This window comes from Rhinoderma darwinii, chromosome 7 (genome assembly GCF_050947455.1).
Source record: "Rhinoderma darwinii isolate aRhiDar2 chromosome 7, aRhiDar2.hap1, whole genome shotgun sequence".
Taxonomy (NCBI): Eukaryota; Metazoa; Chordata; class Amphibia; order Anura; family Rhinodermatidae; genus Rhinoderma; species Rhinoderma darwinii.
In genome coordinates this window covers 4136601-4162033 of record NC_134693.1, presented here as the reverse complement: position 1 = coordinate 4162033, position 25433 = coordinate 4136601, and the positions used below count along the sequence as shown (strand labels likewise).

At 42.1% G+C, this 25433-nt stretch overlaps 1 protein-coding gene across 4 annotated transcripts in view; it reads left to right on the top strand.

Annotated features, from left to right (window-relative positions):
• CCDC17 (coiled-coil domain containing 17) overlaps window positions 1–25433 on the top strand; it is a 59536-nt gene that overhangs the window by 9313 nt on the left and 24790 nt on the right. For all 4 annotated transcript variants that reach the window (XM_075832616.1, XM_075832613.1, XM_075832615.1 and 1 more), the window contains 9 exons: window positions 890–1026; window positions 1722–1844; window positions 14295–14521; window positions 17102–17187; window positions 18165–18380; window positions 19703–19925; window positions 20006–20116; window positions 20647–20804; window positions 24242–24383. In XM_075832616.1, coding sequence (XP_075688731.1) covers window positions 890–1026; window positions 1722–1844; window positions 14295–14521; window positions 17102–17187; window positions 18165–18380; window positions 19703–19925; window positions 20006–20116; window positions 20647–20804; window positions 24242–24383 — 1423 coding nt within the window. The remainder of the gene's footprint in view (window positions 1–889; window positions 1027–1721; window positions 1845–14294; window positions 14522–17101; window positions 17188–18164; window positions 18381–19702; window positions 19926–20005; window positions 20117–20646; window positions 20805–24241; window positions 24384–25433) is intronic.

The following is a 25433-nucleotide window of genomic DNA, read 5'->3' as shown; positions in this document are numbered from 1 at the left end:
TTTGGATGCAGGACTTCGGTTTTCTGTATCCCTGAGTTCTGTCCACGATGTTTTTCAGGCTCCACGAGCAGACAGGAAATGACAGCCCCTTGCTGGGCTGGACTAGCAGCAGGAGACGACTCCTGCAAAACACTCGGCAATATACTCGTCAGAAAACACCTCACTAGTTCGAGGTGTTTTTTGACGTGTCCCCATTGCTTTCAATGCGGTTTTGGACGCGGAAACCGCATCAAGAAGGGTCATGTCCCTTCTTTTTGCCGCGAGGCGTTTTTTTTACTCGCGGTAAAAAAACGCCTCCGTCTCCCATTGAAATCAATGGGAGTCATTTTGGGTCGTTTTTGGCGCGTTTTCCGACGCGTTTTCCGCGTCAAAAAACGTGTCAAAAAACTCCGTGTGAACAGGGCCCAATGGAGGAAGAAGAAGGCTGCAATACCTGGGAATCGCCACTACATCCATGTTGATGATTCACTGTGAACAAGTAGAAATGAAGGGGAAGCGGCGCTCGTACAAGGGATGCGCCCGCTTCAAAACTCCTGATCGGCGGGTGCCCATCAGCTATTGACGGCATATCCTGAGGAGAGGCCATCAATTTTTAGGGACTGGAAACCCCCTTTAATGAACAATGACACCAGGATCCCTGTGCGTTGCTTTCTATAGGTGGATCTTAGTATTTACGTGTGGGGATCCTCGTGTCCTGGGTTGTCGTTCCATTTTATATTCAGTATTTTATTTAGTACCTAATAAAGATGTTGTACTTTGCATTCTGCCGGTCATCCTGCCTGGAGTTTGTGATCGGAGTATTTCATTTGTTATTCGGGTGGGATTATTTCTTTAGCTGCAGCACACCCCTCATGTGTGTGTTAATAATCACTGTGGTTCCTCTTTGCAGCGGTCTCCAGCTTGCCTATGTCCAGAGCGGAGGGAGTGACCCTGCTGTCCTGGCACAAATGAGGGACCTGCAGGCGGAGGCTTTGGCATTCGAAGAGTTTTCCCACCAACAGGACCGGAAAGAGAAGAAAAAGAAACGTGAGTCTATATTTGATGAACTATTCAGGAAGAGGAACGGGGCAGGTGTGGACCTAGAGAAAGGATAGACCTGCAGGGAAAGCCGAGGTGGAGATGGGAGAGAAGAGGCGCAATAGTGTATCATCAATGGGAAAGCTGTAGAGACAGGAGAGTTTGTGCTCTCATTTCTGGGGTGTACTAGAAGGTGCAATACTCTGCACCCCTCTGCGAAAAAATCTTCACAGTCAGTGGCCAGGTACTGGGATCGCCGGGTCCACGGTGCCAAGTGTCGTCGGCAGGGGTCCCTTATGCTGGAAGCACAGTGGGAGGAAGAAGGGAACAGATGCGCGTCAGTGCTCTTCTTCTTCTTCTTTTTCCCACTTTGCTTTCAGCCTAAGGGACCACCGCAGGGAGAGGAACAAGATCCTAGAAATACATTTTAATTCGACTACTCTCAAGTTGCAGAGGTATTACGTTCACATGAAGTCATAGTGGCGCAGTCCAGAACCGCAGCGAAACCTTGTTACTACAATGGGGTTTTTCGGAACATATACAGCTGAGGCTTTAGCTCTTCCTCAGGTCTCCATCTTGGCGTCGGTATCACATATGTGGTCAGGCCCCTCAGGGAATTGACATACAGCTTTCTATCTGATGTACAGCTCTCCTCTCATGTGTATTATGACTATTTGCGCTATGACATTTTTTCGTATTTACAGGACATGATGTCGCTCCCAGGACGCTGGATGTGGAACTCATGGCGGTCGAGATTGAAAATCAACGTCTTGAGGAAGAAATCTTCAACTTAAAGCTGCATCGGGGCCGGAAGAAAATCGAGAATGGTAAGCGGAGAGCATTAGACTTTAGTTGATGGGATTAAGTATTTAGTATAGAAAGAATCATTGAATTTGGCGCCGTAGGGTCCAATACAGTCCCGTAATGGGTTCTCAGTGATCCGTGGCAAGTCTTGAAAGCCTCATGGCATCTCCTGGAGGTCACAATGAAGTCCCCAGTGCTGGAAAGGATGGGCTGACGGTAGAGCGTTGGCAGATGCCCCCCAACACTGGCACTTACATCAGGGACTGTATGATGATTATCAGGAGCCGCCACATATACTTGTAATATGGCATCTGGGCACTCCAGTGGATGCTGGGTAATGAGAATTATACATATATATACTAGTGTATTTATTTATGCGCGCACGCGCGCTCCTCAGCCTACATCACTGTCTTCACAAGCCTGAATAGAGGAAGCAGCTTGTGAATGAATTGGGGAGCCTCCTGTACAAGCCAAAGATCAGCTACTAAAATAAGCCACCAACTTGTACAAGTGCCGACCTGTAGGTCCCTCTCAGTAAAGGCAGACTAAATAACTCCGCTATATGCAGTATATAGCATTGCTGGAGGTCCGGTCAGCACAGTGGGGGTCCAGTCCCCGGTGTCATCTGGTATAATGCAGTATATAGCATTGCTGGAGGTCCGGTCAGCACAGTGGGGGTCCAGTCCCCGGTATCGTCTGGTATAATGCAGTATATAGCATTGCTGGAGGTCCGGTCAGCACAGTGGGGGTCCAGTCCCCGGTGTCATCTGGTATAATGCAGTATATAGCATTGCTGGAGGTCCGGTCAGCACAGTGGGGGTCCAGTCCCCGGTGTCATCTGGTATAATGCAGTATATAGCATTGCTGGAGGTCCGGTCAGCACAGTGGGGGTCCAGTCCCCGGTATCGTCTGGTATAATGCAGTATATAGCATTGCTGGAGGTCCGGTCAGCACAGTGGGGGTCCAGTCCCCGGTATCGTCTGGTATAATGCAGTATATAGCATTGCTGGAGGTCCGGTCAGCACAGTGGGGGTCCAGTCCCCCGGTATCGTCTGGTATAATGCAGTATATAGCATTGCTGGAGGTCCGGTCAGCACAGTGGGGGTCCAGTCCCCCGGTATCGTCTGGTATAATGCAGTATATAGCATTGCTGGAGGTCCGGTCAGCACAGTGGGGGTCCAGTCCCCCGGTATCGTCTGGTATAATGCAGTATATAGCATTGCTGGAGGTCCGGTCAGCACAGTGGGGGTCCAGTCCCCGGTGTCATCTGGTATAATGCAGTATATAGCATTGCTGCAGGTCCGGTCAGCACAGTGGGGGTCCAGTCCCCGGTATCGTCTGGTATAATGCAGTATATAGCATTGCTGGAGGTCCGGTCAGCACAGTGGGGGTCCAGTCCCCCGGTATCGTCTGGTATAATGCAGTATATAGCATTGCTGGAGGTCCGGTCAGCACAGTGGGGGTCCAGTCCCCCGGTATCGTCTGGTATAATGCAGTATATAGCATTGCTGGAGGTCCGGTCAGCACAGTGGGGGTCCAGTCCCCCGGTATCGTCTGGTATAATGCAGTATATAGCATTGCTGGAGGTCCGGTCAGCACAGTGGGGGTCCAGTCCCCCCCGGTATAGTCTGGTATAATGCAGTATAGAGCATTGCTGGAGGTCCAGTCCCCCCGGTGTCGTCTGGTATAATGCAGTATATAGAATTGCTGGAGGTCCGGTCAGCACAGTGGGGGTCCGATTCCCCCGGTTCTGTCAGTACAACCCTACAGTAATATTACTGAGCAGTCAGAGCAGCAATATAGTAAATACGAATGTGCTAGTATGTATGACAGAGCAGATAATATATGGCCGCGGTCCGTGGCGAGGATGTGTAGTAAATCTGTCCCTATCTTATTGCAGGCCGGTATCCTCCGCCTTCTTATTAACGGACAGCAGAAAGGCCCCCCTGGACAGAACCCCCAACGCTTCCTACCCCCCAGTAATAAGAGGACAGGTGTCTGTTACCTGTAGGATTCTGCAGCGTTGTCATATCTCATTATACGTAGTATAGACTGTGACGGCTCATGGGCAGATTATAGCGCTTACCCGGCTCTGCTTCATATATCCTGCTGTCTGACCGTACATCTCCACTTACAGGGTTTTCTGGTTTTATGCAAATAAAGTTTCGTCCTTCCATAATAAAAAGTTCTGCAACTCTCAAGCTTTTTGTCTTCAATCCTTTACCATTTTCAAGATCTCTACTTACTATCAGGGAATGGAAGCATTCTGACCTAGTCCTGCTCAAACAGCTGATCTTTTCTTTTACATTGTATCTGTGTAGGTTGAGGACAGGAGAGATTTGTGCTACTAATGTGTTCAATTTACACAGGATTATCTACACTGATACAGTTGTGGTCTTGTTACAATGTATGAGCAGGACTAGGTCAGGAAAGGCTTTCGGCCTCTGGATATAAACAAGAATGTTTCCATTTACTAAAAGTAAGCAGAGGTATTGAAAATTGTGACAAATTGGAACACATGATCAGTTACATTTCTCTAATAAAGATTCTTATTTTTCACTCTACTGTGGATTGTGACGTTTTACTGTAGATAATATCACATGATCGCATGATATCCCAGTGTGACTGCGGATCCACCTGCCCCAAATGTGGCCCTTTACTCCGTCACATGTCAGACTCCACCAGTTCTAGGCCAAGGGGTAGACCTAACAATAAACACATATATATGCACATATGGCTCTGTAAACAAACCCAGCATGTCAGCCATAGTTGCTCCATAGTAATACCAATCATAGTGTCTCCATAACAGTAACAGCCACATGGAAACTAAAAATACTTCAACACTGAAATCTCACAGCATCACCTGCTTGTAAAGCATCCGCTGATGCTTCACCAACCGAATAGTGAGTGCAGCTATGAAATATAATACAGGATGTAACTCAGGATCAGTACAGGATAAGTAATGTAATGTATGTACACAGTGACTCCACCAGCAGAATAGTGAGTGCAGCTCTGGAGTATAATACAGGATGTAACTCAGGATCAGTACAGGATAAGTAATGTAATGTATGCACACAGTGACTCCACCAGCAGAATAGTGAATGCAGCTCTGGAGTATAATACAGGATATAACTCAGGATCAGTACAGGATAAGTAATGTGATGTATGTACCCAGTCACTTCACCAGCAGAATAGTGAGTGCAGCTCTGGAGTATAATACAGGATGTAACTCAGGATCAGTACAGGATAAGTAATGTAATGTATGTACACAGTGACTCCACCAGAAGAATAGTGAGTGCAGCTCTGGAGTATAATACAGGATATAACTCAGGATCAGTACAGGATAAGTAATGTAATGTATGTACACAGTGACTCCACCAGCAGAATAGTGAATGCAGCTCTGGAGTATAATACAGGATGTAACTCAGGATCAGTACAGGATAAGTAATGTAATGTATGCACACAGTGACTCCTCCAGCAGAATAGTGAGTGCAGCTCTGGAGTATAATACAGGATATAACTCAGGATCAGTACAGGATAAGTAATGTAATGTATGTACACACTGACTCCACCAGCAGAATAGTGAGTGCAGCTCTGGAGTATAATACAGGATGTAACTCAGGATCAGTACAGGATAAGTAATGTAATGTATGTACACAGTGACTCCACCAGCAGAATAGTGAGTGCAGCTCTGGAGTATAATACAGGATATAACTCAGGATCAGTACAGGATAAGTAATGTAATGTATGTACACACTGACTCCACCAGCAGAATAGTGAGTGCAGCTCTGGAGTATAATACAGGATGTAACTCAGGATAAGTAATGTAATGTATGTACACAGTGACTCCACCAGCAGAATAGTGAGTGCAGCTCTGGAGTATAATACAGGATGTAACTCAGGATCAGTACAGGATAAGTAATGTAATGTATGTACACAGTGACTCCACCAGCAGAATAGTGAGTGCAGCTCTGGAGTATAATACAGGATGTAACTCAGGATCAGTACAGGATAAGTAATGTAATGTATGTACACAGTGACTCCACCAGCAGAATAGTGAGTGCAGCTCTGGAGTATAATACATGATGTAACTCAGGATCAGTACAGGATAAGTAATGTAATGTATGTACTCAGTGACTACACCAGCAGAATAGTGAGTGCAGCTCTGGAGTATAATACAGGATGTAACTCAGGATCAGTACAGGATAAGTAATGTAATGTATGTACACAGTGACTCCACCAGCAGAATAGAGAGTGCAGCTCTGGAGTATAATACAGGATGTAACTCAGGATCAGTACAGGATAAGTAATGTATGTACACAGTGACTCCACTAGCAGAATAGTGAGTGCAGCTCTGGAGTATAATACAGGATGTAACTCAGGATCAGTACAGGATAATAATGTAATGTATGTACACAGTGACTCTACTTTTTATATTGATTAATTCTATATATAAACTGTGAAATGGTGATTAGGGATCGATGTACACCGGACATCTGGTAGGATGCAATTTTAATACAATCCCTTTGTGTGGTGATAATCTCCCTGAATAATAGAGTAGATCTGTGTGCAGGATTGTGGGTAAATAGTAGTCAGTCAGGATAATAGCCTGGATGATGTAGATGAAAGTGAAAAGTGACGCGCTGCTTCTAGTGACCCTCGAGTGATACTCCACATCGTGTACTGTATAAATCACATTCTGATAAGACCCCTTATATCATTAAAGGGGTTGAACCACAACAAGAATTCCTGTTCACCCGTCCTATTAGGAAGTATGGACTTAATAGAGACAATTCCCACGTTTGAGACGTCCAATCTATAAGCCAGGAAGCAGAGCCACGGATTCTCTTACAGTATTATAGTAGTTATATTCCTGTATATAGGGGCAGTATTATAGTAGTTATATTCTTGTATATAGGAGCAGTATTATAGTAGTTATATTCTTGTATATAGGAGGTAGTATTATAGTAGTTATATTCTTGTATATAGGGAACAGTATTATAGTAGTTATATTCTTGTATATAGGAGCAGTATTATAGTAGTTATATTCTTGTATATAGGGGCAGTATTATAGTAGTTATATTCTTGTATATAGGGGCAGTATTATAGTAGTTATATTCTTGTATACAGGGGGCAGTATTATAGTAGTTATATACTTGTATATAGGGGGCAGTATTATAGTAGTTATATTCTTGTATATAGGGGCAGTATTATAGTAGTTATATTCTTGTATATAGGGGGCAGTATTATAGTAGTTATATTCTTGTATATAGGAGCAGTATTATAGTAGTTATATTCTTGTATATAGGAGCAGTATTATAGTAGTTATATTCTTGTATATAGGGGGCAGTATTATAGTAGTTATATTCTTGTATATAGGGAGCAGTATTATAGTAGTTATATTCTTGTATATAGGAGGCAGTATTATAGTAGTTATATTCTTGTATATAGTAGCAGTATTATAGTAGTTATATTCTTGTATATAAGGGGCAGTATTATAGTAGTTATATTCTTGTATATAGGGGGCAGTATTATAGTAGTTATATTCTTGTATATAGGGGCAGTATTATAGTAGTTATATACTTGTATATAGGGGGCAGTATTATAGTAGTTATATTCTTGTATATAGGGGCAGTATTATAGTAGTTATATTCTTGTATATAGGGGGCAGTATTATAGTAGTTATATTCTTGTATATAGGGGCAGTATTATAGTAGTTATATTCTTGTATATAGGAGCAGTATTATAGTAGTTATATTCTTGTATATAGGAGGTAGTATTATAGTAGTTATATTCTTGTATATAGGGGCAGTATTATAGTAGTTATATTCTTGTATATAGGAGCAGTATTATAGTAGTTATATTCTTGTATATAGGAGCAGTATTATAGTAGTTATATTCTTGTATATAGGAGCAGTATTATAGTAGTTATATTCTTGTATATAGGGGCAGTATTATAGTAGTTATATTCTTGTATATAGGGGGCAGTATTATAGTAGTTATATTCTTGTATATAGGAGCAGTATTATAGTAGTTATATTCTTGTATATAGGAGCAGTATTATAGTAGTTATATTCTTGTATATAGGAGGTAGTATTATAGTAGTTATATTCTTGTATATAGGGGCAGTATTATAGTAGTTATATTCTTGTATATAGGGGCAGTATTATAGTAGTTATATTCTTGTATATAGGGGGCAGTATTATAGTAGTTATATTCTTGTATATAGGAGCAGTATTATAGTAGTTATATTCTTGTATATAGGAGGTAGTATTATAGTAGTTATATTCTTGTATATAGGGGCAGTATTATAGTAGTTATATACTTGTATATAGGGGGCAGTATTATAGTAGTTATATTCTTGTATATAGGGGCAGTATTATAGTAGTTATATTCTTGTATATAGGGGGCAGTATTATAGTAGTTATATTCTTGTATATAGGGGCAGTATTATAGTAGATATATTCTTGTATATGGGGGCAGTATTATAGTAGTTATATTCTTGTATATAGGAGCAGTATTATAGTAGTTATATTCTTGTATATAGAGGCAGTATTATAATAGTTATATTCTTGTATATAGGAGGCAGTATTATAGTAGTTATATTCTTGTATATGGCGCAGGATTATAGTAGTTATATTCTTGTATATAGGAGCAGTGTTATAGTAGTTATATTCTTGTATATAGGGGGCAGTATTATAGTAGTTATATTCTTGTATATAGGGGGAAGTATAGTAGTTATATTCTTGTATATAGAGGCAGTATTATAATAGTTATATTCTTGTATATAGGGGGCAGTATTATAGTAGTTATATTCTTGTATATAGGGGGCAGTATTATAGTAGTTATATTCTTGTATATAGGAGGCAGTATTATAGTAGTTATGTTCTAGTATATAGGGGCAGTATTATAGTAGTTATATTCTTGTATATAGGGGCAGTATTAGGGCATGACCACACGTGGCGGATTTCCTCCGCAACTGTCCGCATCAATGCCGCACAGAATCTGCGTTGCAGATTCTGCTGCGGATCTGCACAAAATGTGCAGAAAATTGATGCGGACTAGCTGCTGCGGACTGCGGGAAAAGTGCTTCCCTTCTCCCTATCAGTGCAGGATAGAGAGAAGGGACAGCACTTTCCCTAGGGAAAGTAAAAGAATTTCATACTTACCGGCCGTTGTCTTGGTGACGCGTCCCTCTTTCGGCATCCAGCCCGACCTCCCTGGATGACGCACCAGTCCATGTGACCGCTGCAGCCTGTGCTTGGCCTGTGATTGGCTGCAGCCGTCACTTAGACTGAAATGTCATCCTGGGAGGCCGGACTGGAGACAGACGCAGGGAGTTCTCGGTAAGTATGAACTTATATGTTTTTTACAGATACATGTATATTGAGATCGGTAGTCACTGTCCCGGGTGCAGAAACAGTTACTGCCGATCGCTTAACTCTTTCAGCACCCTGGACAGTGACTATTTACAGACGTCTCCTAGCAACGCTCCCGTCATTACGGGAGCCCCATTGACTTCCTCAGTCTGGCTGTAGACCTAGAAATACATAGGTCCAGCCAGAATGAAGAAATGTCATGGTAGTAAAAACAATACGCTCCGCAGCACACATAAGATCTGCGGACTTCATTGCGGAATTTTGACACTCCATTGAAGTCAATGGAGAAATTCCGCCATGAGTCCGCCACTGCTCCGCAACAGACAGAGCATGCTGCGGACACCAAATTCCGCTCCGCAGCGGAATTTTACGCCTCGTCTAAACGAACACTGCTAAATTAAAGTGTAAGTCAATGGACAAACGGCACCGCTGCGGATTAACGCTGCGGAGTGTCCGCAGCGGAATTTAAGTGAAATTCCGCCACGTGTGAACCCGCCCTTATAGTAGTTATATTCTTGTATATAGAAGCAGTATTATAGTAGTTATATTTTTGTGTATATAGGAGCAGTATTATAGTAGTTATATTCTTGTATATAGGGGCAGTATTATAGTAGTTATATTCTTGTATATAGAGGCAGTATTATAATAGTTATATTCTTGTATATAGGAGCAGTATTATAGTAGTTATATTCCTGTATGTAGGAGCAGTATTATAGTAGTTATATTCTTGTATATAGGAGCAGTATTATAGTAGTTATATTCTTGTATATAGGGGGCAGTATTCTAGTAGTTATATTCTTGTATATAGGGGCAGTATTCTAGTTGTTATATTCTTGTATATAGGGAGCAGTATTATAGTAGTTATATTCCTGTATGTAGGGGGCAGTATTATAGTAGTTATATTCTTGTATATAGGAGCAGTATTATAGTAGTTATATTCTTGTATATAGGGGGCAGTATTATAGTAGTTATATTCTTGTATATAGGAGCAGTATTATAGTAGTTATATTCTTGTATATAGGGGGCAGTATTATAGTAGTTATATTCTTGTATATAGGGGCAGTATTCTAGTTGTTATATTCTTGTATATAGGGTGCAGTATTCTAGTCGTTATATTCTTGTATATAGGGGGCAGTATTATAGTAGTTATATTCTTGTATATAGGAGGCAGTATTATAGTAGTTATGTTCTAGTATATAGGGGCAGTATTATAGTAGTTATATTCTTGTATATAGGGGCAGTATTATAGTAGTTATATTCTTGTATATAGAAGCAGTATTATAGTAGTTATATTTTTGTGTATATAGGAGCAGTATTATAGTAGTTATATTCTTGTATATAGGAGCAGTATTATAGTAGTTTTTTTTCTTGTATATAGGGGGCAGTATTATAGTAGTTATATTCTTGTATATAGGAGGCAGTATTATAGTAGTTATATTGTATATAGGGGCAGTATTATAGTAGTTATATTCTTGTATATAGGAGCAGTATTATAGTAGCAATATTCTTGTATATAGGGGCAGTATTATAGTAGTTATATTCTTGTATATAGGGGCAGTATTATAGTAGTTATATTGTATATAGGAGCAGTATTATAGTAGTTTTTTTTCTTGTATATAGGGGGCAGTATTATAGTAGTTATATTCTTGTATATAGGAGCAGTATTATAGTAGTTATATTCTTGTATATAGGGGCAGTATTATAGTAGTTATATTCTTGTATATAGGAGCAGTATTATAGTAGCAATATTCTTGTATATAGGGGCAGTATTATAGTAGTTATATTCTTGTATATAGGAGGCAGTATTATAGTAGTTATATTCTTGCATATAGGGGCAGTATTATAGTAGTTATATTCTTGTATATAGGGGCAGTATTATAGTAGTTATATTCTTGTATATAGGGGGCAGTATTATAGTAGTTATATTCTTGTATATAGGGGCAGTATTATAGTAGTTATATTCTTGTATATAGGGATCAGTATTATAGTAGCTATATTCTTGTATATAGGAGCAGTATTATAGTAGTTATATTCTTGTATATAGGGGGCAGTATTATAGTAGTTATATTCTTGTATATAGGGGCAGTATTATAGTAGTTATATTCTTGTATATAGGGGCAGTATTATAGTAGTTATATTCTTGTATATAGGGGGCAGTATTCTAGTCGTTATATTCTTGTATATAGGGGGCAGTATTATAGTCGTTATATTCTTGTATATAGGGGCAGTATTATAGTAGTTATATTCTTGTATATAGGAGCAGTATTATAGTAGTTATATTCTTGTATATAGGAGTAGTATTATAGTAGTTATATTCTTGTATATAGGGCAGTATTATAGTAGTTATATTCTTGTATAAAGGGGGCAGTATTATAGTAGTTATATTCTTGTATATAGAGGCAGTATTATAGTAGTTATATTCTTGTATATAGAGGCAGTATTATAGTAGTTATATTCTTGTATATAGGGGCAGTGTTATAGTAGTTATATTCTTGTATATAGGGGCAGTATTATAGTAGTTACAGTCTTGTATATAGGAGCAGTATTAGGCTGGGTTCACACGTGGCGGAATTTCACTGAAATTCCGCTGCGGACACTCCGCAGCGTTAATCCGCAGCGGTGCCGTTTGTCCATTGACACACTTTAATTTAGCAGTGTTCGTTTAGACGAGGCGTAAAATTCCGCTGCGGAGCATAGGCTGCGGAGCGGAATTTGGTGTCCGCAGCATGCTCTGTCTGTTGCGGAGCAGTGGCGGACTCATGGCGGAATTTCTCCATTGACTTCAATGGAGAGTCAAAATTCTGCAATGAAGTCCGCAGATCTTATGTGTGCTGCGGAGCGTATTGGTTTTACTACCATGACATTTCTTCATTCTGGCTGGACCTATGTATTTCTAGGTCTACAGCCAGACTGAGGAAGTCAATGGGGCTCCCGTAATGACGGGAGCGTTGCTAGGAGACGTCTGTAAATAGTCACTGTCCAGGGTGCTGAAAGAGTTAAGCGATCGGCAGTAACTGTTTCTGCACCCGGGACAGTGACTACCGATCTCAATATACATGTATCTGTAAAAAACATATAAGTTCATACTTACCGAGAACTCCCTGCGTCTGTCTCCAGTCCGGCCTCCCAGGATGACGTTTCAGTGTAAGTGACGGCTGCAGCCAATCACAGGCCAAGCACAGGCTGCAGCGGTCACATGGACTGGCGCGTCATCCAGGGAGGTCGGGCTGGATGCCGAAAGAGGGACGCGTCACCAAGACAACGGGCGGTAAGTATGAATTTCTTTGACTTTCACTAGGGAAAGTGCTGTCCCTTCTCTCTATCCTGCACTGAATAGGGAGAAGAGAAGCACTTTTCCTGCAGTCCGCAGCAGCCAGTCCGCATCAATGTACTGCACATTTTGTGCAGATCCGCAGCAGAATCTGCAACGCAGATTCTGTGCGGCATTGATGCGGACAGTTGCGGACGAAATCCGCCACGTGTGGTCATTCCCTTATAGTAGTTATATTCTTGTATATAGGTGCAGTATTATAGTAGTTATATTCTTGTATATAGGAGTAGTATTATAGTAATTATATTCTTGTATATAGGAGCAGTATTATAGTAGTTATATTCTTGTATATAGGGGGCAGTATTATAGTAGTTATATTCTTGTATATAGGGATCAGTATTATAGTAGCTATATTCTTGTATATAGGAGCAGTATTATAGTAGTTATATTCTTGTATATAGGGAGCAGTATTATAGTAGTTATATTCTTGTATATAGGAGGCAGTATTATAGTAGTTATATTCTTGTATATAGGAGCAGTATTATAGTAGTTATATTCCTGTATATAGGGGAGCAGTATTATAGTAGTTATATTCTTGTATATAGAGGCAGTATTATAGGAGTTATATTCTTGTATATAGGGAGCAGTATTATAGTAGTTATATTCTTGTATATAGGGAGCAGTATTATAGTAGTTATATTCTTGTATATAGGGGAGCAGTATTATAGTAGTTATATTCTTGTATATAGGAGCAGTATTATAGGAGTTATATTCTTGTATATAGGGAGCAGTATTATAGTAGTTATATTCTTGTATATAGGGAGCAGTATTATAGTAGTTATATTCTTGTATATAGGGAGCAGTATTATAGTAGTTATATTCTTGTATATAGGGAGCAGTATTATAGTAGTTATATTCTTGTACATAGGGGGCAGTATTATAGTAGTTATATTCTTGTATATAGGAGCAGTATTATAGGAGTTATATTCTTGTATATAGGGAGCAGTATTATAGTAGTTATATTCTTGTATATAGGGAGCAGTATTATAGTAGTTATATTCTTGTATATAGGGAGCAGTATTATAGTAGTTATATTCTTGTACATAGGGGGCAGTATTATAGTAGTTATATTCTTGTATATAGGGGGCAGTATTATAGTAGTTATATTCTTGTATATAGGAGCAGTATTATAGTAGTTATATTCTTGTATATAGGGAGCAGTATTATAGTAGTTATATTCTTGTATATAGGGGCAGTATTATAGTATTTATATTCTTGTATATAGGGGCAGTATTATAGTAGATATATTCTTGTACATAGGGGGCAGTATTATAGTAGTTATATTCTTGTATATAGGAGCAGTATTATAGGAGTTATATTCTTGTATATAGGGAGCAGTATTATAGTAGTTATATTCTTGTATATAGGGAGCAGTATTATAGTAGTTATATTCTTGTATATAGGGAGCAGTATTATAGTAGTTATATTCTTGTACATAGGGGGCAGTATTATAGTAGTTATATTCTTGTATATAGGGGGCAGTATTATAGTAGTTATATTCTTGTATATAGGGGCAGTATTATAGTAGTTATATTCTTGTATATAGGAGCAGTATTATAGTAGTTATATTCTTGTATATAGGAGCAGTATTATAGTAGTTATATTCTTGTATATAGGGAGCAGTATTATAGTAGTTATATTCTTGTATATAGGAGCAGTATTATAGTAGTCATATTCTTGTATATAGGGGACAATATTCTAGTACTTTGTTACTATCATGTAGTGCTGTTATTGTCCTTACACTTGGGGGTCTTACCTTACAGGGGACTCAGATTTAGCAGAGTTGCAATGTGAACACCTTCAACAAATGGCCCATCTCCAAGCAGACATTGAAATGCTCAAAAGGGATGTAACCAGAATGCCTCCTCGAGGGGGCCATGGACCCCCACCTTTCCAACCTCCCCCCTTGGCGCCTCCACTCCCACCCCCTGTTCACCCATCTGGACAGCCTCTAGGAAGACCAGGGCCCACCATTGCTATGGGAGGTCTGGTGAGTCTTTCACAATGTTGTTATATGTAGTTGTGTGTATGATAGAAGGTCATTGTCAGTCCTGTATGTGAACAAAACGCAATGTTACTTGTTACCCCAAATAATCCTCAATATTTCCTGAGCTGCTGGAGAAATTCATTTTGAAGAGGTTGTTCAGTGAATGACTGAAATGAAGGTCCCACTTCAAAAAGAGGTTCTGCAACAGCTGAGATGTGAGTTATAAGGCACAATGGCTTTTTTACTATAAAGTCACCTCGGCTTTCAGCCTTGTCCCGTTACATAGTCACAGAACTGCTTGGTGACTTTTTATATTAGATTTTACAGTAGGGGGTTTATTATCCAATCTTTTAAGAGTAACTGCACTTTCTTTTAAAAACTTTTGATATGTCATAGCGACATATCAGAAATTTGGGTAGGTGGGGTCCAGTTACTGAAACCCCCACTATCGCTGAAACCGAGTTGCAGAATTGCCCATCTGAGCTCCCTTGTGATCGGCGCGGCTCGTCAGGCTCACATAGAACGTCCATATTCACGTCTTAAGTCTAACAGGGGGCGCTGATCACAGCCGAAGGCGCAGAGTCCTCAGCTCTGCGCTTTTGCACCTTGGTTTTAGTGATGTTGGGGGTCTCAGCACCTGGACTCCAACCAATCAAAACTTCAGCTATGTCTATATCCGGTATTATACGTTTTCGGAAAGTACAGTTGCTCTTTAACTCCTTCCTGCCCATGCTACGTAAATTATCTGGCTGATAGCACAGTCCCTGTGCCATTAGCCGGTAATTTATGTATTTACATGCCGCCTTGGCACTGTGCCCTCCTGTACGCACACTGACCGCCCGATCCTGTACTGTAATAGGGAACTGAAATATTCAGTTCCCTGTCACTAAAAGCCCCCGGTATAGTGAACTAGGAAACTAGGCTCCGAGGCAGGCAGAGGGGACGGGGTCTGGGTATAAAAATCATTGGTAACAGGCTGACACCATCAAATCACTGTATTAAGGTTCTTATCTGTATATGGGGACAGCAGGGAACACACAGATCATGTCCTCCCTGCTAACCTGAACCCCAAAAGTGCGAAATTAATAAATTTAAAAAAATAAAAATATAATAAAGAAAGTGCCTATTCACCCCACGTCACACCTCTCCGAACCCACAAATACCAATATTAGAGATGCCCCCTTAGGTTGACACACGCGTTTTCCACTGACGTTTTTGTCAGGCAGAATGTACGTTGCCTCAAGCAGAACAAAGTTACCCCCGGCCACCAATTTTCACCTATTTTACCCCGGCCCTATCCGCTTCTGAGATATTACTAAGAAAATGCTGTTCTAGGATGATAATCCTCCGTGTACTCCGGCTGCGTCTCTATCTAAGGGGACACGTAACACTAAATTGGGCTCTTTGTTCTCTGCGACGTCACGCGTTACATAATGAGCACATATAAGACATCGCTTTGCAGCGGACAATAAGGCCCTGTTCACACAGAGTTTTTTTTAACACGTTTTTTGACACGGAAACCGCATTGGAAAACACGCCAAAAAACTTCCGAAAATTCCTCCCATTAATTTCAATGGGAGGTGGAGGCGTTTTTTCCCCGCGAGCGGTAAAAAATGCTTGCCGAAAAAAGAAGCGACATGCCCTATCTTCGGGCGTTTACGCTTCTGACCTCCCATTGACATCAATGGGAGGCAGAAAAAGCGAATTTCGCTGCGGTTTTACCCGTGGAGCTCAATGGGTGCGAACGTGGCAAACAGCGTGCAGGCAGATCAAAATCTGCCTCAAAATTCCAAACTTTCTAAACATTCCAAATTCTGCCTGCAAGAAACTTCGTGTGAACCCGCCATTTTGCGGTAAATATTATTGATTGGAAAAAAAAATGTACAACAAAGATATCGGTTTTTTTCGGTTTCTCAAGTTTTTCCCCTAAATAAGACCCACAAATAACAAGACATCAGCGCCAATTCTAAATAATAAGAAAGACTCGTGTCCTGCAAAAAAAGAAAAATTTGGGGGTAGACTGAGAAATATAAAGACAAGTTCACCTTTAGGCTCTGTTCACACGTATTCAGCAAAAATGTCTGAAAATACGGCGCTCAGGCGAAAACCGCTTCTGATTTTCAGATGTTTTTTTAACAACTCATGTTTTTCTACGCCCATTTTTGGAGCTGTTTTTCAATAGTCAATGAAAAACGCCTCTAAAAGCGTCCCATGAACTGTCCTGCACTTCTTTTACGAGCCGTCATTTTACGTGCCGTATTTTGACAGCGACGCGTAAAATAAAGGCTCGTGGGAACAGAACATCGTAATTCCCATTGAAAGCAATGGCCAGATGTTTGTAGGCGTAATGGAGCCGTTTTTTCAGGCGTAATTCGAGGCGTAAAACGCCCGAATTACATCTGAGAATAGGCCGTGTGAACACACCCTGAGGATTCAGTTTTCCAAAAGGTGACATTTTTCTCTAGGCATCAAGGCCTAAAACACCCCCAATGATAAAAGGGTTAATGTTGTGCTTGTGTACATGCAGTACCAGGCTGCCCTCTAGGAGGCGCTATTGTCTGACTAGAATTTCTTCTGTTTCAGGACACTATGCGGCCTCTAAGTCCCGCAGCAAACAGACGTATACTGGAGCCTCTGGATGCGTTGGGACCGGCGCCTTATGACCCGGTGTAAGGAACGCGTTGTGTGTGGAACTTAAATGTGTCTCTGCTTGTGGACGCCGCTGCCGGTAGAATTTCCTAGAACCGATGTCCGGTCACTATGGGATTGTTTGCATCTCCCCTCTTTGTTCACCATCTTGCTGCTACTATCAGCGCAGTATATACACAAAAAAAAGCTGCGTACAAAGCCAAGTATATACACATAATAACAAAGGTCCATGAATGGAAAGACTCTATATGATGTAAACACAGGTAAATGGGTTAGCCAAGTATGTAATAGATGTTATATTGTGATCCTTATAGGAGAAATGTATGACCCGGGCGGTGTATTGTCATGTATAGCGTTGGTTCCCGGTGTGTAGACCATTCAGTTGTGGACATGCGTGTCCAGAGAGTAAATTCTACAACAGGAAAACTAATAATATCATTGGTGATTCAGACAAACCTTACCCAGATCAGGAGTCCTGGAGACCGGTCACACCCCTTGAGGAAGCGGATATCGCGAAACGCGTGTCTTGGAGACCTGGGCACCTGCATGTTAAACCCAGATGCGTGTTTCGCGATATCCGCTTCCTCAAGGGGTGTGACCGGTATCCAGGACTCCTGATCTGGGTAAGGTTTGTCTGAATCACCAATGATATTATTAGTTTTCCTGTTGTAGAATTTACTCTCTGGACACGCATGTCCACAACTGAATGGTCTACACACCGGGAACCAACGCTATACATGACAATACACCGCCCGGGTCATACATTTCTCATACTTGGCTTTGTACTCGGCTTCTTTTGTGTATATATATCTTTTATGGAGTTGCCTTTTCATTATAAAAGGGAGGTTGTCCCGTAGGGACTTTGCCGAGCCCGCTATTATTTTGCATTAGGAGGTTATTAATTACTATCAGCGCAGGTGTAAATGATGGGGGTTGTAATACTGCTAGATTTGCGCAGGTGCGGTCCTGATTCGTTGCGTTGTCTTCGCACTGGCAGGGCCGGCTTTGTCATCTTCTACGACTTCATACTGGGGCTGGAGGCGACGTTCCAGAAGGTGCGGCTGATGAGCGGCCTGTACGGTAACGGGCACAGAATGGGGCAATCGTCTACCCTCCCCGACACCTTGTGTGAGGTGTGGAACTCTTCTCAGCACCTGGCGAATAATCCCCGGGGAAATATCGCAATGTTACGGGCCAAGCAGCCAATCCCAAGGTACAGCCCCACCAGATCCTCATTAACCGGTACATCTCATATCCTTACTGGGGGTCTCCTGCGCCTGCTTTCCTCTCTCCCGGAGATGTTCCCTGTAAGGCTATGTTCACACTGAGTTTTTTGTCGCGGAAACCGCTCCGCAAAAAACGTCCGAAAATGCATCCCATCGATTTCAATGGGAGGCGGGGGCGGTTTTCTCCCGCGAGCGGTAAAACCGGCTCGTGGGAGAAAGAAGGGACATGCCCGATCTTCGCGCAATTACGCCTCTGACCTCCCATTGACATCAATGGGAGGCAGAGAAAGCGTATTTCGCTGCGTTTTATGCCCGCGGCGCTCAATGGCTGTGGGTGAAAAACGCATCGAAAATCGGCGTGCAGGGAGAATAAAATCTGCCTCAAACTTCCAAACGGAAACTGAAAACATGATTACAGTACGGGACAGTGGTCCTGCAGCGAGGCAGGGACTCCTAGCGTCGTACATAACTATGATGTGAAGAGCCCGGCTCCCTGCACTGTGTTCGGTCCGGGACTTGCGGCCGAAATACGTTCCATCCTTTACGGACCGAACATGCTCGTGTGAACCCAGCCTTCGGGTATGTTCACACGCTTTCTAAAAAACATCTGAAAATATGGAGCTGTTTTCAAGGGAGAACAGCTCCTGATTTTCAGACATTTTTTAAGCCACTCGCGTTTTCCGCTGAGTTTTTTACGGACGTTTTTGGAGCTGTTTTTCTATGGAGTCAGAACGCCGTTTTTCCCATTGAAATCAATGGGCAGATGTTTGGAGGCGTTCTGCTCCCGATTTTTTTGGGCCGTTTACGGCTCAAAAAACGGCCAAAAATAAGCCGTGTGCACATACCCTAAAGGCATTGACTCTACATGGTCCTAAAAACCCATCATTGTGTGGAGCAATTATCACATCTCCTCCACGCTTTCCACTTTTAGATCAAACAACAAAAAGTTCTGCAACTTTCTAATAGACTTTGTGTTTAACTTCCTCACCATTTTAAAGCTCTCTGCTTGCTGTCAGTAAATAGGAACATTCTTGACACCCAGAGGCTGAAATTCTGTCCCGACCTAATGTTTGTTACAATTGTATAGCAATCCTCTGTGAGCTAAATACATCAGAAGCACAAATTTCTCTCCTGTGCTGATGGTTTGCTACAATGAATCAGTGTAGGTAAATGTATGTTTACATTCATTGACAGCAAGCAGAGATTTTGAATAGTGAGGAATTAAAGCATATATTTTATTAGAAAGTTGCACAACGGAAATAATAAAACTTTATCTACATGACTGGTAAACCCCTTGGCTTTGATTCAGGGTTCGGCCTTCCTCCTCCATCTCTCTCGTCCTGGAGCTTCAGGCTGCCGGAGGATTTGATTCATACGGTCAGGAGGTTCGGCACACGGCGTCTTGTGGGTGGACAAAGCTGGACCTGTTCGATCAGCACAACCAGGTGCTGAGCGGCCGCTGGAAGCTTCCAGTAAGGGCATTGCCTCTCCGGCCGGGTCTGAGCACTGGACAACTCAATACAGTCCCACAGGTAAGACGAGGCCGCACTGGGGGGCTGCGTGTGACCCACAATGGGGGGAGGTGACACTTCTGACCCTGTAATCTCCGCAGGTAGGAAAAGCAGACGTTTATCTCCGTGTCATCAATGACAGAGACGCTGATCTCCAGTCCATGGCAGAGATAGACCCCAGGAACGCCTCGCTCTACAATTATCCCCCACTGGTGAGTAACAGAATTAACCAATTACTCACCGATTGCCCTAGGGTCACGAATAACAAGCTGTGAGTAATCGATATATCGGGCACCTACCATGGGGGGCAAGTGGTGTCCTATTAGGTAGCGGTCATTACCGCCCAGTGCAGAGCAATAGAATAGATCTCAGGGAAACGTCTGCTTATGGAGGTGCAGCGAGCGAGGGGGGCGCCTTAGAGGGATTGTCCGGTTAACACAACAGCTTTTTGTTTCAAGAGGCCCCTGATGGTTTACAGTTGCAGGGTTTGGGGCTCTACTGCAGGTTCATCCACACAATCCGCTTATATTGCTGGGGGAAGCTCTTGCAGTGACTCTTGGCCCCGGCTCATAAGGGGACCCCATTATTACCACAAAATGCCTCACGAGATCATTAACGGGGGTTAATGTGAAATGTCAAGATGCGCCTTGTCTGGAGTTCATCCCACGATGTGACCCGCAGGTTTAACCTTTTCCTTTCAATATTCTATGACGAAGAACATTCACCTTCTTGTCGCCCACAGATGCCCGGACCTGCTGCAGCCGCCACCGATAACTCTGCACCGCTGCCCGGTCATCAACAGCCCCCCAACTCCTTTCACCTGGCTCTCTCCCCGTACACGGACTATGTCGATCCGCCCCCGGTCCAGGAGCTACCAAACCAGCCGAAACCCAGTCAGAGGTGAGACGGCGCTGCCCCGGCCTATGGTCTGCAATAACATTCACCTCATTGAGCAACCGAGGCCCCAAAAGTGCAAGTAACGGACATAAATGAGAAAATGTCAATGGTTCCTAATGATGAAGGTTCCCGGCGGACTGTTCTATAGATTTGATCTTGTACTCAGCGATCACAGACACCACATGTCCTGCACGTTCAGCCCTTCACAAACCCAACTGCTTCCTCCAGAGGGCACAAAAATACCCCACCAGGGCGATTGGAGAAAATGTTGCCCCTCGGGGGAGAAGGGGGAGATTCCTTCACCCCACTAAGCAGCCAGTATATAATTCTAGTGTCGGGTGCCCCCTATCCCCCCCGATATAACAACACTGATTGTGGAATACTGCGCAGCTACGGAGCCGCTGCAGGTTGTACGTGGAATAGCTCGCCGCCTCTTCTTACCGGAAAAGTAGCGGATAACATTTGGAAATAAGTCCCACAGTGTACGACTTGGAGTCACAACCCAATAATCTCAGATGTTAGAAAAGGTGTCGGGGGCTCGGTAAATATTCCCCATTATATCCTGATCCTCTGATGAGTAGCGGCAACATAGCAATGGCGGCGTACACAATGTACAATGTATCTGTATATCGGCTGCGTCTTCCCGTGATATTACACATTGGGGGGGGGGGGGGGACGCATAAGAGAACCGATGGAGAATGGAGGGTATTCGCAGGGCTAGAGTCCCGTGCACAGTGACCCCCTCTCCAGGGCGGGTACCCTATGTTTTAAGGGTCATTGTAGGGGGGTGTAGGGATGATACATTGGGCTGCTCCCGTTTATTACACTGTCCTGTACACGTGTTGTCTTCACCCTTGTAGTCCTAGAGGGGCAGCGTCGTACCTGTGTTACCTGTGGTGAATTGGATGCAAGGGATGAAAATGGAGCAGTTCCCATAGCAACCAGTGGGGGTTCTGCCGTGGGCAACGTCTCCCCTTGTCCCTTGCGCTAGTTTTGGACACTCGGCCCCCATCTTGTGTATTATAATGGTTAATATTCAGTGAGGAGTTTGTCTTTGGGCTGACGCTTCATATTATTATTGTACTCTGTATAGAAAGCGCGGCGTAGTAATGGCGGCGAGCGATCACAGCGCGGTACTGACGATTATTAGATATTGCTCCAGCAGACACTGGCGCAGATTTACTAAGACTGGTATTCTCATGGGCCTCATCCTCCGAGGGGTGCACACTTATAGGGGAATATGTGGCGTGATGGTGGAGGCGGACATTCATATATACATTATTAGATCCACCCCCGTCAGTGCAATTACTAAGAATATTCACGGCTTTGACTCCAATTCCGATTCTTTTTGTATCATCGCTGTAAATCTGCACAATCCGCTGGATAAATGTTGTTTTAATAAAGATGATTGAAAACTTCCATCACCAGACTGGGCTTTCTTGTGTCAACCTGGGAAGGGTCCGGGTGTGAGGGGGTGGCGGGGCGGGGTGTTTTTAGTTTGAAGTAAAAACTGCTAAAATAACATAACACGTGTAATCCCCTCTCATCAGAGGCTCAGACCGCTGCTCTGTCCTTTTTTCCATGCTTTACACTGCGGTTCTGCTTCAATAGGGAATAGCTATAATCAGTAACTTTTGCATAGTTACATTGAGTTTGTAAAGATTAGAGATTCTTTCCCTCCCCGTGCTTTACACTGCAGCTTAGCTTGTTTAGAACGGCTGCTGTGTATCAGCTGAAGCTCAACAGGAAGTCGACACCAGAAGAGTTGATTTATTTTACAAGAGAACATAGAGTAAGGGGAGGAGCCCCGATAAGGAGGAGGAGCCTGGAGAGGGACTATAATACCGACACGTTGATAATATGAATTCTTCACCCGTATTACAAGCCACGCAGCTATAACATTACATTGTATTACAATTTATAATGTGGAGTCGGCACCATACACGGCACAATTTGCCCCAATTTGATCATCAAATTTTTTTTTTACTATCTGGGCTTTAAAACGTAGAGGGACAGAAACGACAAGAAATCTGCAATGATGGGAGTGATTGTCCCTGTAGAGAATTTCTCCGACCGTTGGAAATATATTTGAGATTTTTTGCTGTTTATCCTGCAAGGACTGTAGCATTTAACCCCCGAAGTGATACAACTAATAGAATAAAAAAATTCACTGACCGCAAGCAGAGATTCAAAATTGTGAGGAGTTGAAACTTACAAAGTTGCAGAAATTTTCATTATACAAAGATAAATCTGTAGATGGAAACCGTAGAACGCGAGGAAAATATAAAAGCTTCATACATCGCCCGGACAGAATGGGATCCACAACTCCATGGATATAATACATCAGGAACGAGAAGAAGCCCCCGGGACGCATGATTGTATCCAAGTTACATTGTATCCACGTCGGACCCCCTTTATGAGCCAGAACAGAAAAACGATCTGTCAGAGCAGCCCCCGTTGTGACGGACTCGTGCCCTCCATGTATTACATGCACGGCCATTCATCAGCTGTATACAGGGGTGCCGGACCACCACAGCGGCTGGACATTGGACCTCCTGTATAATCGTGTCATCTGCCCTCGCTGCAATCTCCCTGAACATGGCGGCATTGTAATAATGATGCGCAGCAAATGATATATTTTTATCAGACTGGGACTGTGCAAGGAAATATTAGTACAACCACTGGGACCCCCACCAATTACTAGCTGCCCCCCCAACTACACAACCCAGAGATTATGGAATTATTGTCTATGCTGTAGCACAATATTTTCTGACGTGGATACATGGGCTTCATTATAACCACAAACACTGGCGTTTTAATGGCGGTACGGTTTACACTACATTTTTTTTCCATTAAAAATGTGACCCCCCGCCCTCCCACTGGACAGATAAATGTTAGATCAGTGGGGGCCCGCTGTGGTAAGAAGACGTTTGTATGGAGAGCCAGTTCAGCATGTGCGCTGCTGCTCCATACAAATCCTTTAATAAGATCAATCAACACCAGCTTGCTGACAGTTTCCATACAGACCATTATATTCTATGCTCTTTTCGGACAGGATAACCGTTGAAAACAGCAGAAAAATGACTAAAATGATACGACTCGTCTGCTGGAGTGTCCATATGATGACTTCTAGTCAATGATTGTGAAAGGTGGAACTTTACCAATAACTGATTGGGCCCCAAGCCTTGATGAGCCCTTGTAGTTACATTTCTTAATGACCATCCAAGAACCCCAGGGCAATACTGAGCAGACGCCACTCAAGGTGGGATCATCTTATGTGCAAATTGGGTGTTTAGTTTGTCCAAATAGCAGCAATAGTCCAAAACAAAAATCCCCAGAAATTAATTAGATCAATATTGGGGAGAAACCATGAGACACTACAATATTTATAGGAGGAGCCAGAAGGACAAATATAATCAAATATAATCTGTGTATTTCAGGGAAAGTGGCGCAAAAGAGGGAGGAAAGAGAGAGGAGGCTGAATCAGGGACTAGAGTGGGCATCATCATAGACAGAGTGACCGAAGCCCCCCCAGGAGATGGGACCCTGCGGCTGACTGGATATCACATGAACACTGGACAGGCAAGTGCCAAGATATCATTTACCAGGAGCCTCCATGTGTGACAGAGCAATGTTTAGTGATACATGTGAAATAACTAATCGTGATATGGACAAGAATGTAAATACTATAATACTGCCCCCTATATACAAGATTATAACTACTATAATACTGCTCCTATATACAAGAATATAACTACTATAATACTGCACCCTGTATACAAGAATATAACTACTATAATACTGCACCCTATATACAAGAATATAACTACTATTATACTGCCCCTATATACAAGAATATAATTACTATAATACTGCCCCCTATATACAAGAATATAACTACTATAATACTGCCCCCTATATACAAGAATGTAACTACTATAGTACTGTCCCTATATACAAGAGTATAACTACTATAATACTGCCTCCTATATACAAGAATATAACTACTATAATACTGCCCCTATATACAAGAATATAACTACTATAATACTGCCCCCTATATACAAGAATATAACTACTATAATACTGTCCCTATATACAAGAATATAACTACTATAATACTGCCCCCTATATACAAGAATATAACTACTATAATACTGCCCCTATACACAAGAATATAACTACTATAATACTGCCCCCTATATACAAGAATATAACTACTATAACACTCCCCTATATACAAGAATATAACTACTATAATACTGCCCCCTATATACAAGAATATAACTACTATAATACTGCCCCCTATATACAAGAATATAACTACTATAATACTGCCCCCTATATACAAGAATATAACTACTATAATACTGTCCCTATATACAAGAATATAACTACTATAATACTGCCCCCTATATACAAGAATATAACTACTATAATACTGCCCCCTATATACAAGAATATAACTACTATAATACTGCCCCCTATATACAAGAATATAACTACTATAATACTTCCCCCTATATACAAGAATATAACTACTATAATACTGCCCCCTATATACAAGAATATAACTACTATAATACTGCCCCTATATACAAGAGTATAACTACTATAATACTACCCCTATAT